The 18,122-nt window shown below is 39.0% G+C and overlaps 3 protein-coding genes across 3 annotated transcripts; 2 read left to right on the top strand and 1 right to left on the bottom strand.

The window, feature by feature from the left end:
* The first annotated feature begins 1,783 nt into the window (after positions 1 to 1,783).
* On the top strand, positions 1,784 to 4,204 carry LOC106336272. The gene is made up of 6 exons (XM_013775057.1): positions 1,784 to 1,897; positions 2,074 to 2,468; positions 2,678 to 2,982; positions 3,070 to 3,123; positions 3,195 to 3,691; positions 3,769 to 4,204. Exons 2-6 carry the CDS (start codon positions 2,089 to 2,091, stop codon positions 3,961 to 3,963), a joined length of 1,431 nt encoding a protein of 476 aa, XP_013630511.1. The 5' UTR covers positions 1,784 to 1,897; positions 2,074 to 2,088; the 3' UTR covers positions 3,964 to 4,204.
* Positions 4,205 to 5,276: 1,072 nt separating this feature from the next.
* LOC106328301 (probable esterase KAI2) lies at positions 5,277 to 7,174 on the bottom strand. The gene is made up of 2 exons (XM_013766720.1): positions 6,529 to 7,174; positions 5,277 to 5,989 (listed from the first exon to the last, which is right to left on the bottom strand). The coding sequence occupies exons 1-2, from the start codon at positions 6,897 to 6,899 to the stop codon at positions 5,545 to 5,547; spliced, it is 816 nt and encodes a 271-aa protein (XP_013622174.1). The 5' UTR covers positions 6,900 to 7,174; the 3' UTR covers positions 5,277 to 5,544.
* Positions 7,175 to 8,307: 1,133 nt separating this feature from the next.
* On the top strand, positions 8,308 to 11,468 carry LOC106328389. Its single transcript, XM_013766824.1, has 5 exons — positions 8,308 to 8,701; positions 9,554 to 10,372; positions 10,489 to 10,574; positions 10,649 to 10,789; positions 10,871 to 11,468. The coding sequence occupies exons 1-5, from the start codon at positions 8,378 to 8,380 to the stop codon at positions 11,028 to 11,030; spliced, it is 1,530 nt and encodes a 509-aa protein (XP_013622278.1). The 5' UTR covers positions 8,308 to 8,377; the 3' UTR covers positions 11,031 to 11,468.
* Positions 11,469 to 18,122: the final 6,654 nt, after the last annotated feature.

Genomic DNA, 18,122 nt, shown 5'->3' with positions numbered 1-18,122 from the left:
AGCAACTGAGGTCATGAGACGCCATCATCATCATTAAGATAGGAATGCAAAGAATAATGAATACGACATTAGTTAAGGCAAAGAAATCGATGTCCACATACATGAGAGTGTTCGGCCACGGAGCCATAATGAGAGATTATAAAACTCACAGCAATGATCATTGATCTTGAACACGCATGGGACAAGTAGTGGACATGTATAGACGAGGTCTATGACCCAGACATGGATCGGCCAGATCGAGACATAGGTTCTGATAACCATGTCTAGTACATTGTCCATAAGTACTTATTTTGTCCGACCAAAGTAAAAAGTTAACAGTAGACGATCACGTCTAGACTATGGACACATGCAAACACGATTTGCAAAGGCCCAATAGTGATCCCCGAGAACAATATGGTTCACATTGTTTAGCACACATGCTTTACCGGGACACTTAATGTCAAAAGACATGAGAGACGACCTGAGAGGTCGAAATGGTCTAGATACGGCTTAGTAATGAACTTGGCCGATTACTCCCTTCCTACATATACAGGAAAGATCACGCACCAGGTGCGTAGAATGTAGAAACCTACAGTGAGGTTCACATCAGGGGGAGTAGTGCGTGTTGTACTCTTTTTCCTTCATCATGGTTTTGTCCCACTGGGTTTTCCTGATAAGGTTTTAATGAGGCAACATGGTTATGGCATCCAAGGGGGAGTGTTATAAATCATGGAGTGGATTGCCATTAACCAGACCCGGTCCAAGATCGACCCAATACCTAGAAGATGGAGAGACGGCCGAAGCCCTAGAGAAAGGAGAGAGAGAGCCGACTTCAGGAGAGAGATAGGCGGCCACAAAGCTTGGAGAAAAGGAAATCATTTCCTTTTCCCTAGTAGATGTAATCTTTCGATTATTATGTATTAGTAGTTTTCCTAATCCTAGTGATTTTAGGTTTTAGATACTTTCCATTTATCTACATCTTGTAATCGGAACCCTCTTGATCATTAATATAAACACGGAATTATTCAGTCCCTAAACTCTCTAATTACAACACCATATCCTTTTTGTTTATAGGAGATTTTTAATGTGAATGGAATTAACAAGATTTCATGTCTAAAAGATGTCATTTCAACTTAAATAGAAAGATAATATTCGGACACAAATTAGGAAAAAATATCTTGTATAAAAAAGATTACAAAACTGTATAATGTAAATTTTATATGGGCAAATCTCCAAAATAGCACATTTCTAAGTTTATATCACAAAAATAGCACTCAAAAACTAAAATGACCAAAATAGCACCTTTCTAAGTTTATTCTTTGAAAAATTTAATTTTTTTATTTTTCAAAATTTGAAATCTTATCCCCAAAACCTCATTTCTCAACTCTAAACCCTAAACTCTAAACTCTAAACCCTAAACCCTAAACTCTAAACTTTAAACCCTAAACCCTAAACCCTAAAATCTAAACCCTAAACTTTAAACCCTAAACCTTAAATCCTAAACCCCACCATTTAACTCTAAACCCTAAGTTTGTGACTTTTGATAAAATATTAAGTGCTATTTTTGTGACTTTTGACCTTGAATGCTAGTTTGGGAACATAAACTTTGATTTAGTGCTATTTTTGTCTTTTTGTCGTTATATATTTGTAAGATAATCATAATACACACAAACATTAATTGTCCAAAGAGAGCAAGATATCCGAAGATAAAGTCAATGACGTTGGAGTGAAGTAGACCCCACTCGTGATTTTTGTGAGATAAAAAAGCAAAGAAGTCTCTCCCCCTCACAAGTAACATTTCAACCACCGTCTATGGGATCTCCGCCGCTTCTCCGTCGCGTTTCACACCGCCGGCATTGAATTCTTCTTCACTGCTTCTCCTTCCACACCCGCCGGTAACATCGAGCTACTCCGATCGGTAATTCTCGTTGTAATTTTTAATGGTTTTGGATTCGAAATTTCTGTCTCGTCGACGATAAAGCTTCGAGCTTTCGTTAGGGTTTCGTCTCAATTTGTGTGATTAATCGTACCCACGATGTCAATTGTCCGTTCCAATTGACAATTTGTGAAATTGGTGGTTTCCGATTTTTTTAGGGTTTTGTTTTGGGTATGGAGCTGAAGGAATCGAATGGTGTTTCAGTCAAGGAGGAGATGGAGGCGTTACCGAAAGATGTTGAAGAGAAGTCTATGCGGTGTACTAGTAATTTCGAGGATCATAGTTTCGATAATGTAGAGGATCAGAGTGAAGATCATCGTGGTGGTGAGATCAAGGAGAGGGAGGAAGAGGTTGATGTGGTGGAATGCTCGGGTGTAAATGATAACAACAGGGTTGATGTCTCGGAGTGTGATGATGGGAATGGGACTGATGAGTACTCAAGCTCGTTTAGTGGAACGGTTTCTGACCATGAGAGTGATGATAAGACAGGGGTTAATGATCAAGAAGCTGATTCCATGATGTGTACTGATACTTCTATTCCATTCTATGCAAGGTAAGCTTCTCCTTTTTAGTAGATCATCATGGATATGGTAGCTTTGATTACGTTTAATTGAACACCTTCATTTCCATTTATGTGTGTGCTTGAGAAAAGACTGAGATTGATGAGCTACTTTACTGCTGCGTCTCTGATGTTATCTCCTTTTAAGGAACTCAAGCTAAGGTTTGCTTGTGGATGTTTATTTTATTCCTTTTTTGTGGCAGAAAGAAGAAGCTGACTGATCATTGGAGGAAGTTTATTCAGCCTATAATGTGGCGGTGCAAATGGGTCGAACTCAAAATCAGACAACTTCAGAACCAAGCACAGATATACGACAAAGAAGTCAAAGAATCTTGCCAAGCCAAGCAACTGGAGTTAGAAAATCTCAAACCTGAAGAAGCTGGAGTAAAGGCGACGCCTCTTCTCCCATGTCATACTCAGAAAACCCAACTCAAGAAGAGGCACAAGAGGAAGCGAGTTGAAGAAGCGCCTGATGCTCCATCAAACCATAATCTCTTCTCTTATCATGGTATGGTAGAAGTTTTTGGTTTACTTGTTTCATCTGCCATTACTACTCTAATAACTCCTTTTTTCACTGTTTCTGTTCTCTTTATAGCATACCGGAAGTCTTATGCTGATACTGCTCTCAATGATAACTCCCGCAAGCTAGGTCTGGTGTTCTAAACCTCATTTTAATCCTTTAGGAAACTTTGATGTTTAATCATTTGGTTATGTCATCAGATAAGAAGAGTAAGAGCTCTAAGGAGGATGCAGTGTTCTCTGAAGAGACACCTCCTCTCGAGTTTAGAGAAGGCGATGCGTTCTTGGAACAGATACTTCTCAAGATCGAAGCAGCAAAGCTAGAAGTGCGTAACTTGAAGAACCGAGTAGACAAAGTGATGAATGAGAATCCAAGTAGGTTCTCTTTGGATGACACAGTGGTTATGCTTGGATCAGCTGCTGATGTAGGCACCGCCTCGGAGAAGCAAAATCCTGAACCGGTTATCAAAAAAGAAGATGAGAACCCGGTCGTTTCTGAAGCTGAAGAAGAGCCAGCTAAGTCTGCTTCGGTTTCATCTCATCACGACAAAGTACCTGAGGAAGACGACGGGACAACAGATATTTTGCTGTCTGAAATGGTTGCTTCGAGGAGAAGAGAAGGGAAAGCTGTTGTTCCCGACAAGAAAGTGGAGAAGACAGAACAAGCTTCTGTTGGGGAAGAAGGTCCATCAAGACCTGTAAGTTTCCGACTGGAACTTTTAAAAAGAACTCACTATATGTTTTGGTCTCATGTGTCTTATTAAATTCAATGCAGGTCAGGAAAAGAACACCACGCAATCTTGACATAGAGGTAAAGGAAGGGCCTAACCCAAAGAAACGTAGAGTTTCAAGAGAGAAGCCAAAGCCTAATGTTACTATGTCTTCTAGGCTTAAGCTTCCCAACAGGAAGAGAAAGGGAGGGAAAAGAAGGGCAGGAGGAGGCTCTTCTGGGTTAAGAAGAAGATCCTAAACAAAGCTTCAAGAAACAAGTTGGAAGTGTGTTCACTTCAGGCATCCTTAAGCTCTTAAAGTACAGATATATATGTACAATTGCTGAGTGTTGATTCATCTGTGTTAAAAGTTCATCACCAAATCTATTTAAACTCATGATGTTGTTTATGTATGTATGACTATAACTAAATCAACTTTGAAGCTTTGCTTCTACCTTTGAAAAATTCCGTGAGTGTGTATGTAAATACATTCTGCAAGCATCTTACTATTTTTCTATCATTTTTTCAAATACTGTAGGTGTTGACTCAATTGTCTACAAAGATGTCTAAAATAGCAAATATGGGATCGTCTTGTTGATAGCTTGCTTGTTTGGTGGAATGTTTGTAGAGTGAACTCATTATTTATTATACCATATACATCATCTAGGTCGGTGATACCCCTACACCAAATATACCATCTTTAATATTTTCTAGTAAACAAAAGGAAAGCTATTATAATAGTCTGGTATAATAAATTCGTAAATTTTTTTGGTAAAAAATAAATTCGTAAATTGTGAGGGCATTATTGTTCAGAGTTTTCCAACTAAATTATTTCACAACATACATGTAAGTATGTAACTAGAATCATGTGAAAGTTTTTCATCCCAATGACCTTAGAACATTAGTGGTATTATCCTCACAAGAGTATCGAACCATAATTAAATCAATATAAGTTAATTTTGTTCTTAAATTGCAAAATAAATAAATATTGAATAATATGAGATAAAGTCGTATGAAAGAAGAAATTCTACAGAATTGTCAAGATTTTAAGAAATATCTCTGACTCTCTCTCTCATTTTCTATTTTTTTATAAACATATATTGTTGAGAAACTTACAAAGTACCTTCCATTATGATGTTCTTAAGTTAAAGAATTGCAAAATCTTTTCCTAGAAAGACCGATGAATGACTACAAGTTAGTCTTTAGAACAAAAAAAAGTGTGTACAAGACCTTGGTTTAGGTATACATTGTGCTCTCTAAAGGTTAACAAATACAAAAAAAAAAAAAAAAAAAAAAAAAGCATAATCACCTTTTGAGTTCTGTACCTTTTGCACCATCCACATCTTAGCACGTTTTTTATGCATCCCACTATCCCAATAATATCTATTGGTCTCACCAACTCTCCAAGGTTCCAATAATATCTATTGGTCTCACCAACTCTCCAAGGTTACTTAATAATAGTTCGTTCGTCTATCCACTGTTCTCGTCGTCTCTAGTAATTCAAAATTACTAATTTTACACCTGATCAAACTCCTACCAAATCTAGTTACCGTTCATACACATGCAATAACACTAAACTTGAAATAATTCACTAGTGGACCGTCGATTAGGAAGATCAGTATTACATGGACATTATATGAGAACAGCGATAGTGAGGTTCGAGCAAAGCTGGACACAAAAGACAAAAGACTTTTCGTTAAACAAAGATAAGAACAACAACAACAACGAGCAAATATAATCCAAGAACTAAACGACACCGAGACCATATATTCTCAATAGACAGACATATCACATCAGATATTAATTTTCCATTAATTAATTTAAAATCACTTCCCCACCAATCAGACAGCGATGTCATTGCGAATGTGACGGAGGAGCACAGGAATAACAGAATCCGGCGAGCTAAGCTGAGGGAGATGACCATCTGAAGGAATAACCTCAACAACAGATTCACATCCAAGATTGGTGTGAAGATACTCAGAGACTGCGACTGGTACGGCTAAGTCCTTGACGCTTTGGAGGATGTGACAAGGGACAGCTACAAAAGGTAAGATCTGTCTCATGTCGCTTTGGAAAATGGTCTGAGCCACACAGAGAGCTATGTCTGGGCGCATGTTGAAGAGTGTTCTGCTGAATTCTTGAACCGCGACTGAGTCCATGTCGCCGCCGACCGCGAGTGGTGCGAAACCTAAACACCACGCTTTGTAGTTGCTTCGCATTGCTTCGAAGAGTTGGTTTAAGTCGTCTTGCTCGAATCCTCCTTGGTAATCAACATCGTTCACGTACCTAAAAACATGTAAAAAAAATCTTTTTTAAAAAAAATGTAAAAATTTAATTTTTTTTAAGTTAAAAAATTAATCTTAATTTTGAGAAATATGATGATTCAGAATGTACGTAAAAATATATGATAATTCAGACAAGAGAAGGAATAGATATGTTCATACAATTTACAAAATTCAATTTTTAATTTTGACGATAAATCTTTAAATTAAATACTTTATTTAGAAATATGATAATTCAGACAAGAGAAGGAACGCCTATGTTCATACAATTTACACTATAAAAAACAATTTTGAGGATAATATTTAAATTAAATACTTTATTTTAGAAATATGATTTCAGACAAGAGAAGGAACATATATGTTCATACAATTTACAAAACTTCATTTTTTTATTTTGAGGGTAAATCTTCGAATTTAATACTTTATTTTTTAGAAATATGATAATTCAGACAAGAGAAGGAAAATATATGTACTTTGGTCGGAAACCGAGACATAGAAGCAAAAGAACTCGGAACAGAGATGGAGAAACTGTAATAATCATACCTTGGGGAAGCAGAGATCATGACAATTTTGGAGAAGAGATCAGGTCGGTTAAGAGAAGCCAAGAGACCAACCATGGCGGAAACAGAGTGACCAACAAAGATACAAGACTCAATTTGAAGATCTTCCAAGATTGCGATCAAATCAAAGGAGTATCCTTCGAGAGTTGAGTAACGATCGAAGTCAAAGTAGTCAGGGTTAGTTGTACCGGCTCCCATGTTGTCGTAGAGAACGATGCGGTAATCTTCGAGCAGATGTGGGACCAGGTGTTTCCATACTGACTGGTCCGTGCCGAATCCGTGACCTAAGACGATTGTTGCTTGGTTTCCTGTGCCAATCACCTTCACGTTGTGAGCTTCCTCGACTACACCCATCTTTCTCTCTCTAGAGACAGAGAACTTCTCTTGTTTCCTTCTATTAAAGATGCCTCTCTGTGGTAAGTGGTGGCTATCTTATTTTCTAATTTAAGAAAGAAAAAAGATAATACAAGCTAGTTAGTTGTAACGGCCAAAAATTTTACATGTAAAAATATAATTTCGGTAATTGAAAATTTGTTTAAAAAGCTAGTAAAAAACTTATAATTCTCAAGTTACAAAAAAAAAAAAAAACTTTTAATTCTTCAACAACATTTGTTGTATAGTCAAATCTTAACTTGGCAAGTATTGAGGCTGCAATAAATGTAACCTATAGAAACCACATATTTTTTTCTGCTCAGCAAACTTGACATATACTTAACTTTTTTATTGTCAAACAACATATACTTACTAGATACAATTATACAAAGATCTTTGCTTTTGAGTTTTGACCAAAAAAAGAAGATCTTTGTTTTATATGTTTGCGAAGTAACAAATCAATTGGTTAAAAAGAAGTACAAGTATCAACTCAGTTTCATAAAGATATTGATAATTTTGTTTTCAATACGTGATAAATATCAGTCCCGAATAATCCAACATGACGGGGTTTTACATACGTGTGGACACGGATGTGAAAAGAAAATGCAATGTTCCCATGTAAGTTTGTGATATGTTGAAACAATACTATTTCAAAATAATTAATCTCAGATGGCGTAGTTTATTGAGTGACTTCGTAATTTACAAACAAAATGGAGTAATAGGATTTTTTTTGTTGGTTCATCGCTCAATTTTCTATTCTATTTTGCAGTAAATTATGGAGTAGGATTCGAAATGTTCTAAAGAAATAGATGGATGTAGTACATATATTCTTATAGTAAAATGACCATTTAAAACGATCAAAATATTGGATTATTTATACTACAAAATAATAATTAGGTTAATTAGACCATCAACAACGGTAAAGGGCTCTTAGGAGTTCTTTTTTATTTTTTTTATTTTGTCTGATTTAAAAAAAAAAAATAAACCAATCGCGGACCGTCACGTGTCAGTAGAGCCCACGAAAAGTGGCAAAATCTTCCCAAACTCGTATTTTACGGAAGAGGTAGAAGAAGCAGCCTTAAAGATAATGGTGAATCCCGTATGATTTTAAATTATTATTTTTCTAAGAGGCAGCTTTAAGATCCCGCCTTGTTGATGCTCTTAAAAACCAAAAAAATGCATGGTTCTTGTTAGCTGGAAGAAACGGTGAGAATGCGGCCACGTATCACATCCACTGCCTCATCATTTAAGTGTCGATACCCGTGAGGGACCAGGCCCATTATTAATGTTAGGCCCATTTAATTGAATTTTGCTCATCTCATTAAAGACGTGGCCGTTTCTACCGTTGACCGAGCAATTGTGAGATCATAATGACGTGGCGGGAAAGCTACATCCCACGTGTCCCCAGCGTGCCAATTATCGTTCCGACCTGAGTAGTGTCCTGTCCAAATGAGAACGAGATGTCGATTCTCGCCGGTCTAATACGACGGCGTTTTGGCGCATCGATCCCGGTTCACCTGAATTACTTCCGCGAACCGTCGCGGTTTCTCTTAAACCCGAGTCAAGGAAGAACTCGGCTTCTCAGTGGCGAGGCTGAGTCGAATCGGGCCGAGTTTCCGGTGGAGAACGCCTACAATATCTTGAGCGTCTCCGAATCCAGCTCGATCGCAGAGATCAAGGCGTCGTTTCGAAGACTCGCCAAGGAGACTCATCCAGACCTGATCGGAGCGAAGAAGGATTCATCTACTTCGCTACGTTTCGTTCAGATTCTCGCTGCTTATGAGGTACAAAGAAGCTTCGGTGAATGGTAGTGAAATGTCTAGTGAATGATGTGATTGTAAAGGTTCATGCTTTAGAGATAGTTATAGCTTGAGTGCGAAGGGTCTGATGAATGATATGATTATAAAGGTTCAGGCTTTTGTGATAGTTATAGCTTGAGTGCGAAGGGTCTGATGAATGATATGATTATAAAGGTTCAGGCTTTTGTGATAGTTATAGCTTGAGTGAAGTGTTTGATGAATGATATGATTGTAAAGGTTCATGCTTTTGTGATAGTTATAAGCTTATAGCTTTAGTTAAGTGTGTAATGAATGATATGTTTGTAAAGGTTCAGACTTTTTTGGTAGTCATAGCTTGAGTGAAGTGTTTGACGAATAATGATATGATTATAAAGGTTCAGGCTTTTGTGATAGTTATAGCTTGAGTGATAGTTATAGTTATAGGCTTATAGCTTTAGTGTAGTGTCTAGTGAAGACTCTGGCCATTGTATCAGAGATTGTTAGCTCAACTGGAAAGCATTCTGGCTATTGTGTCAAAGGTTTCTGGTTCGAAAAACAGCTGAGACTAAACTAATATTTATTACATGTTGTGGTTTTGGACCCGGAGATTACGGGCTTGGGCTCCGAACGTTCTGGTATTCAAAAAAGAAAGGTGTAGGGAATGATATGTTTGTAAAGGTTCAAGCTTTTGTATATAGCTTGAGTGAAGAGTCTAATGAATTATATGTTTGTAAAGCTTCAGGCTTTTGTAAATGTTATAACTTGAGGGAAGGGTCTAATGATGAATGATCTGTTTGTAAAGGTTCATACTTTTGTGAAGGGTCTGATGAATAAATATGATTTCTGGTGACGATGCAGATTCTTTCAGATTCTGAAAGGAGAGCACACTATGATAGGTATCTCCTCTCCAGGAGAATGGTAGTGACGAAAAAATCTACACAAGGATACATGATTTACAAGTATAAAGCGGGGTTGACATTGAGCGAGGAGATGGAAGTGGTTGAGTGGCTAAAGTGGTACAGAGAAGCAATACATGACATAGTTATAGAGAAGAGAGTTGCAGCTAACGGTACAGGCTACTTAGATGAACTGGAAGAAGATTTTTACTCAGCTATTCGAGCTGCGTACTTTGGACCTGACGTAGAGTCTGTGGAGCTTCTTCCTGATTGTTTCGAAGCCGAGGAAAGGTCTGTGTACGACACGAGAGAGGTCTTGCACTTGGTTTCAGGACGGGATCTTTTCGGTATGGTCTGCTTGGTTGATAGCTTCCTCGAGCTGTCTTCTGCCTGCTCCAAGAAACTGGCTTCGTCATCGTCGTTTATGGATTCAGGGAACCATGACATGATATCTCATATACAATCCTCCAGAAAGCAAAACCATGTTTCGGATGCGTATAAAGATATTCAGCTTCATGTATCTGGAAGAGTTGTTGCTACAGCTATTAGAGTTCCTCCAAAACAAAATGAAGGTGATCATGATCAGATACACGTTTTCCTCAATTCAGAGGAAGGATCTAGTCATGGCAATGAATCTTCTCCGGGGAATGAAAGTGGAGGAGCCAAGCTTCTTGTTGGAACTATAAGTGGTCTTGGGACAAGTCCAGATGAAGGGTCATGCTATGTCTATGATGGGAATGGTGTCAAGACTCATGTGATTATGAAACACAGAACATTTCTGGTTTGTGACTCATATGATCTTTTAGCTTTTATGTATGTTTTGGGAACATTGTTATGTGGTGCATATTTAGATTAGCCTTGTTATGTGTCTTAGAATCTGTTATTGACACTCTACAGGTGAGGCATTTGCACTGGTACAAGATTGGGGAGAAGGTTTCTATTTGCGAGTGTAGATGCAGTAGAGCAAAACTACCACCAAGCAAGTATGTCAAATAGCTTTTTATGCAATGATCTAGTATTATATGCTACGGTAGTGATTGTGTGAATATGGAAACAGGTTTTGGTTGTTTGAGCCACGTTGTGGGTTGCATGATGTTGGAGGTTGGTATGTTGAAACTTATGGAAAAGATAAAAAGGGCAGAACAGTCCTGGCGCAAAGATTCTGGGATGGACTTGAAGTGGGCACTACACTAGATGGGTAAGGCCATTAATATACAGTTCAAGTGTTTGTATGGTAAAAGTAGTCTCTGACTTATTCATTGATTTTTGCCTTCTCCAGGAGACTGCACCCTGGTATCTACTTGCTTACACTAGCGTACCGAACTCTTGATCTTGAAGATGAAAGGAGAAGGAAACGGTCTATAGTGGAGATCATCGGGGCAAGGTTATCTAAAACGTTGGATTGGTGTAAGAAAATGGTTATGAGAAGGTCCGAGTGAAGATCCAAAAATGTTTTGATTCACCTGAATACAAAAGCCCATGGCGAACTAAAGCTTCTCCAAAGGCTGGTTGGGGACTACATGGCACAATCCTACGCCTAACTTAACCGGAAGATAACATTGTGGGAGTTCTCTCTCATGCCAAAAGAGCAACTGAGCCGTCTTTTCAGCTTACACCAATGTTGCAGTGTTTTCCTGATCATGGCTAGATTGGGTGGAACAAGAAGCAACAAGTGGAGTACATGCTTTTAAACCGGAGAATCATTTGTACTAAGAAGAACTTGGATTTGATAGTGTTATGTTTCCAAAATGACTCATTAGTCTTGTGCAAAACTTTAAATCTGGTGAAGCTAGTAGATTCTTAAGTTTAGCTTTGTTAGTAACATGGAATAAGCTTGCTTGCTAGATAATCAAGATTAATGTTAATTTGTTTCCTGATTTAGCACCTTCTCACCTTCGTTTCACATTCGTATATATAGGGTGATTTATATTGTTAATTAAACACATTATACTTAATAATACCCATCGGGTAAAAATAACTAAGAAGTAAACGCTACGTTTTGATGAGAGAACAATAAGGCGATTTTGAGTGTGACGGCGTCCGGATTACTTTCTTTGATAGAGTCGGCGATCCGCTGGATTTATCGGTGTCCTTGGGAGGAGGATCGGGGGAAAAGTATGCGCTTGGTGTTGGGGTTCAGATTGAGAAGAAATTAGACCAAAGTTGGATATCGGTAGCTCAAGATAAGAAGTCTCTGAAGAAGTACGACGTCGAGATTGTTACAAAGGGGGGTAAGCAAACGGTGGAGATTCCAGATGAGGTGATCACCGATTCGACTCTGTTATGGGATGATTTCTAGTTGGAAATTTTTTGGATCTTGCTCCTCATGTTACAAAGGTTCATATGGTGTTAAACAAAATTTGCAAATATGGTGATTTGTCGTCAAAGGTGGAGGTCTATGAAGTGAATGCCACAACTATGAGTTTTAAAATCTCAGATCAAAAAGCTCGTGAGAAGATCCTTCGGCGTGGTATATAGAATATTGTGGGAGTTCCAATGGTAGTCATAAAATGGACTCTAAGAAAGGAGAAAGAGAAACATGAGGAGGAATCGATACCCATGTGGATTCACTTAACAAAGGTCCCGCTGCATATGTTTTTTTGGGAAGGCCTTAGTCTGATAGCGAGTCATGTGGGTTGTCCAGTTAAGCTCTATCCAGAGACGATTGCTTGTACGAGTTTTGAAGTTGCCAAGGTCTTTGTTAATGTGGATGTCTCGAAAGCATTGCTGAAGGAAATGGATTTTTCAAAAGATGGAGAAGAGTTTTTGGTGGTGTTTCACTACCCGTGGCTTCCTTCAAAGTGCAAGCATTGTAATAAATGGGGTCATATAGTGAGAAAGTGTGTGTTTTGAAGGGGAAGGACAAAGAAAAGAAGGTTATCATAAGATCAAACTTTAAAGAAGTGAAGAAAAATATAGAGGAAAAAGAGGAGGTGCATAAAGAGATAAGTGAGGTGAGCAGGACTGAGATTTCAGGGGAAACTTCAACCTATAGAGATGAGGCATTAGAAATGGGTACAAGAACAAAAGATGAAAATGGTGATACTGATGTGGCTTGGGCACAAGTATCTCCGGGGAAGTCTGGTAGATCACAAACAAATACTCCGCAGCGAAATGATTCTGGAATTCAGATCTCTGCTTCAAAGTTTTCTATGTTGAGTTTAAATGAATAAGAGGAAGGTGAAATAGTGGGGAAGGAACAAGATAATGAGTTCGAAGATATAGATGTTGGTGAGAAATTGGAGGATTTTGAAGATGATATAGAGGATGGTTTGTTGGTACGAAGTAAAGGCAAGAAGAAATCAGTGGTAAAGAGGGGAAGGAAGAAAGGTCAGAAGACTATGGCTTGGGCTGCTAATCCAGTCAAGAGTAAAAGGTCTTCTCGATTTAAAAACTAATATGGCGGGTTTTTTTGGAATGTGCGCGGATTCAACAAAATTTTGAAATATTCCGTCGTCAAAGAGTAGTTAAGGAAAAGTGATTCGTTATTTGGATGTGTGTTGGAAACAAGGGTAAAAGAAAGTAAAGCTGGGAAAATTTTGAATTCGGTGTTTAGAGATTGGTCAGCAATGACGAACTATGAACACAGTCAAGGAGGTCGAATCTGGTTAGTTTGGAGAGAGTCAGTTCGCATGATTCCGGTATACAAGTCAGATCAGCTTATTACTTGCTCAGTAGGGGTGCAAAATGAGGAGAATTTCTTTTGTACGTTTATTTATGCGAGTAATGGGGCAGAGGAGAGAAAGGTTTTATGGAGTGATCTATGTGATCATCATTCTTCACCCATGTTCAGGAACAAAGCTTGGATATTGATGGGAGAATTCAACAAGATACTTGAAGGGGAAGAGAGTACTGGTTTCACAAATTTGGGCAGGCCACTGAGTGGAATGAGAGACTTACAAAGGATGGTTCTGCAATGTAATTTATCAGATATGGATTATCAGGGACCGCTTCACACCTGGTGTAACAAAAGGGAGAAAGGTGTGATTTGCAAGAAGCTAGACAGAGTGTTGATGAATAATGTCGCCCTTAACAGATTTTCCAATGGTTTTGCAACGTTTGAGCCATGGGGTTGCTCTGATCACTTGAGGTGCAAGTTTCAGCTGTTGCCGCCAAGTGAAAAAATTTGAAGACCGTTTAAGTTTGTGAATGCTATTGGCAGCTTACCAAGTTTTACCCCTATGATAAAGGAGTATTGGTAGTCAACATATGTTCTATCTCATTCTATCTCTGCCATGTTTAGGTTCTCAAAGAAGCTTAAAAATCTGAAGCCACTTATTCGAGAATTGGATAGAGAGCAGTTGGGTAATCTTACGAAGAGAGTTCAGGAAGCTTATGGTACTCTATGTGAGAAGCAGAAAAATACTTTGGTACAACCTACTGATGTTAGTGTTCATGAGGACGCTGAATCTTATGAAAAATAGATTTATGTGGCTGGTTTAGATGAAGAACATGTGAAGCAAAAAAGCTAAACTACACTGGCTGGAAGTTGGAGATCTTAATAACAAAACTTTCCATGCCGCTATTAGAGCTCGTAAAGCACATAATGCTATGAGAGAAATGATAGACCATGGATTTAACCCACTTTTATCCATGGTCTATAAGTGTTTTAATATATATTTACTACTATATAGAGTCTATTTAGAGAATTTACCGGTTTAGGGATGATTTGGAGGAAAGTGATGATTTTGGTGTCTTTTGGAGCCTTTTGAGTGCAGAACTGCACAGACGCGTCAGATGTCAAGCTATGGATGGAGATCTTTCCACCGTTAGATTGATCCCATCTTTTGACACAAGATATACCTTTGCGTTAGCTTTCCAATGGCGCCAGTTTGAGGTCAATCAGCATCATGTAGCAGAAGTTATGCTCATTTTACTGAACAGTGGTTAGTCTGCCTCGCGAGAGGAAGCTGTCGAGGAGATGAAGGACTGTCGTTCGATGACATAGCATTGGTGTCGATAGACAGTGATGCCAGAACGTGGGCCAAGCGTATTTCAAGACCGTTTGAAGCCCAGAAGCCACACCAAGTTACCAAAATACCCTTAGACAACAAGAAACCATATTTATGTATTTTTAAGCCATTGTTGACGGCTACACACTTTCTATTATCATATTCTATTGTTTTCTCTTAGGTTTGGAGATAAGATCAATTCTCCTTCAGAGATTGATTGGAACTCCATTGGTTTTATCATTGATTTCTTATCTATTATATTATTCATACTATGATTTGTGTTATTGCTTGCATGTCTGAGTAATTCATCTTGTTAGGTTTAGGGATTCCATGAGCTTAATGTCATATTGATAATCTGTTAGGATTGCTAGGATTTGTTTACTGATTTCTACACCAGGGTAGCTTGTAATACTAGGATCTGGAATAGTTAGAAAAGCACGATAATGTGACTGATTGTTTGAACCTAGAATCATAGGATAATTGAGAGGCACGAAAGTGCAATTGATTAACGGAACCCGAACCCTGAGTGGATTAGTTATCTAGGCGCATACGAGAGTTGGTCTAGAGCTAATTGAACATTATTGATCTGTACGATAACGCTTGTCTGAAGAAGCATCGATCGACGCTCTGGCCATAGCATCGATCGATGCTCGCTCCTGGTTCGCACGCGAAAGCTGGAACACATGACTTAGACAGCTGATTAGCAATTGCATGCGAGAGCTGGATTGCTACTTATTAAAATCTAGTTCTAGAATTGAATCTATAAAACCCTTAGTATCCTTGATTGTAGTATTGAATATCTTGATTGATAAATCCCTAGGTTTAACTATTTCTCTTAATTGTTTACCACCCCAATCAACCAATCGAACAAATACTTTGTTCACCTTGCTCTCATTTATTTACTGTTTTATAATCTGTTTGCCTAGATAAATCTTGATTTCTATAGTCTATTGTGTGTCATAGCTCTCTGTGGATTTGATCCCTAAGTACTACAACTCGACCTCTTATTTGAAAGAGTAAGATCACTCCTTTGGGTAATTTGAGTGATATCAAATTTGGTGCCATTGCCGGGGAGCTTTGATCGCCGTTAGACTTGATTAATAGGTTTAGTCTAGGTTTTATTTACTGTCATAGTTACTTACATAATTTTTATTCTTGTCTTTCAGGTACATGCCTATCAGTACCAGAAGCAGCAAGGAGGAATTACTTTTCTTCTCAAACCCAGCACGTTTGGAACGCTCGATCCGCAAAGAGAACCGCGCATCACCGATCGACACCACCTCTACTACGTCGATCGACACCACCTCTACTATGTCGATCGACACCTGTGACAGAGCAACGATCAACAGTTCAACTCGAACATCGATCGATACCAATCCGCGAGCAGACATGGTCGCGACTCTAGTGCTACAGAGGGATAAGAATGGAGACCTGCATGAACCTGGAGGTCATCTGTGTAATGCAGCAGGTCAGAAGATAGATGGACAAGGGACTGCAATCCTTGAGCCATATTCTGCCGCCGAGGATAAAGTTCCTCTTCAGAGATCGTTAGCAGATTTGACTAGGCTTAGTCAGTTCTACACCAACAGGTCTGCGATTCGACCTCTAGAAATCCAGGGATTTCAGATACACCACACACACTTCTCTGATGTGGGTCAGCACCCTTATCGTGGTCTTCCTGATGAAAATCCTCTGGACCATATTGAGACACTCGAAGACTTTGTGTCTGGCATCCAGGAGGATGAAGCAACCAAAGACTCATCTTCTGCAAACTGTTCAAATATTCTCTCTCTGGGAATGCTAAAAATTGGCTGAGAAGCCTACCACCAGGATCTCTCACTACATGGAATGATGTCAGAACTGTGTTTATGACTGAATTTTTAGATGATGCAAGGGCTGAAGAGATGAGAGATAAAGTTTGGTCATTCTCTCAGGGACCTACAGAAGCTTTCAAAAGCTCTTGGGAGAGGTTTAAGAGATACCAAATAGACTGTCCATATCATGGTTTTACAGAAAAAGGTTTAGTAGATATCAAAGGGACTGTCCACATCATGGTTTTACGGAGATTCAGCTGTTGAAGAAATTCTGCAAGGGTATTGATGTGTGATGTCATGTGATGTTGGATACTGCAAGCGAAGGAAACTTCGAGACAAGGACCCCAGAAGAAGCTAAGAGACTGATTGAGAACTTGATATCTAGCAAAAGTTTCAAAAATCTGGATATGCACAGGATAAAATCAGCTGCAATGGATAGTGACAAGATCGTTGAGGCTGAGATTGGTTCTGTACATGAAGTCTCGTTGATAGAACATGCTGTAGAGAAGAATGAGGATCAGAGCTATATAGAAAAGATGGAATCTATGATAGAGAAGATCCTGAAAATTCAGCAGAAGACGAGTGCATACTTAAATCTGAGGTTGGATGTTCTCTACAAAGAGCTGAATGGAAAACTTGAAACCTTAAATGCCCATGTCATGATGCTAGACGCCCAAGTTTCTCAGACTGCAGAAGCTGTGAAGAAGCAAGAAGCCCTATTCAAAGGGAAAGCTATGGAAAGTGAGAGGCACCAGGTTAATGTCATCTCAGATGATGACTTTAGGGAAGTGCTCGAGCAGGAAAAGCTGGAAGAACATGCTTTCCTAGTCGAAAGCTGCATGTCCATAGGCAGCTCGTACTGGTGTCGACCGACACCAACAACTGAGCATCGATCGACATCAACAACTGAGCAACGATCGACGTCATGAACAGAGCATCGATTGACACCACTTTTGGGATCTGAGAAAATTTTTCGAATTCAGAGCCACTCAGATTTTTCTGCTCGACCCCCGCGCCCTCCCACCCTAGCTCGAGTTACATTAGATGACGTCAATCGGAAACAACACGAAAAAATTAATTGACGACAACATGGAAGAGTCGATCGACAACAGCAGAAAGAATTCAGAGCCACTCAGATTTTGCCGCTCGACACCCACATCCCCCCACCCTAGCTCGCGTTAAAAAGGACAACATCGATCGAGAGCAAAATGGGAACATCGATCGATAACAACAGAAGAGCAGCGATCGACAACCGCCAATACCATACAGAGTACGTTTACCAGATCTTGATACACACCGCTTGGATGCCTCTCGAAATCCATCTCAGACATCACTTTGCTTTAAGACAACAGAGAAGATAAGTCAGCAATCTGCAGAAGCACCAGAGCAAAAGCAAAACCTAGGTGAAACCTCTTTCGTTGAGAGTGTCGATCGATGACATCTACCAGGTATCGATCAATGACATCTACCAGGTATTGATCGACGACTTCTACCAGGTATCAACCGACACCAAACATACGGATATGAACCTGCCATGGAAAAGCAGGCAACGAAAGAAGAAATTTCAGTTGAGAAGAGAGTGAAATCTAGGAAACCCTATATCCCCAAACACCTCAAGCGAGAAGTTAACAAAGAGGAACTTGAAGAATTTCACAAGAGGGTGAAGAGGGTTCCTAAGGAAATGTCTTTCGAGGATGCATATCATAAGTATAGACTTGGTAATTTCTTCAGAGAGAGCAGAGAGACTGATAAGGATATTTAGCTC

Source organism: Brassica oleracea, chromosome C3 (genome assembly GCF_000695525.1).
Source record: "Brassica oleracea var. oleracea cultivar TO1000 chromosome C3, BOL, whole genome shotgun sequence".
Classification (NCBI taxonomy): Eukaryota; Viridiplantae; Streptophyta; class Magnoliopsida; order Brassicales; family Brassicaceae; genus Brassica; species Brassica oleracea.
The sequence above is the reverse complement of the archived record's forward strand: the minus strand, read 5'-3'. Positions and strand labels throughout refer to the sequence as shown.

Excerpts from the sequence above, each read along its gene's own strand:
- LOC106328389 (XM_013766824.1), top strand. The coding sequence starts at position 8,378 with ATGTCGATTCTCGCCGGTCTAATACGACGGCGTTTTGGCGCATCGATC. Across the intron at positions 8,702-9,553 it reads AGATTCTCGCTGCTTATGAG|ATTCTTTCAGATTCTGAAAG; the intron begins GTACAAAGAAGC and ends GTGACGATGCAG. Across the intron at positions 10,790-10,870 it reads GTGGGCACTACACTAGATGG|GAGACTGCACCCTGGTATCT; the intron begins GTAAGGCCATTA and ends TGCCTTCTCCAG.
- LOC106328301 (XM_013766720.1), bottom strand. The coding sequence starts at position 6,899 with ATGGGTGTAGTCGAGGAAGCTCACAACGTGAAGGTGATTGGCACAGGA. Across the intron at positions 5,990-6,528 it reads ATGATCTCTGCTTCCCCAAG|GTACGTGAACGATGTTGATT; the intron begins GTATGATTATTA and ends ACATGTTTTTAG.
- LOC106336272 (XM_013775057.1), top strand. The coding sequence starts at position 2,089 with ATGGAGCTGAAGGAATCGAATGGTGTTTCAGTCAAGGAGGAGATGGAG. Across the intron at positions 2,469-2,677 it reads TCTATTCCATTCTATGCAAG|AAAGAAGAAGCTGACTGATC; the intron begins GTAAGCTTCTCC and ends TTTTTGTGGCAG. Across the intron at positions 2,983-3,069 it reads TAATCTCTTCTCTTATCATG|CATACCGGAAGTCTTATGCT; the intron begins GTATGGTAGAAG and ends TTCTCTTTATAG.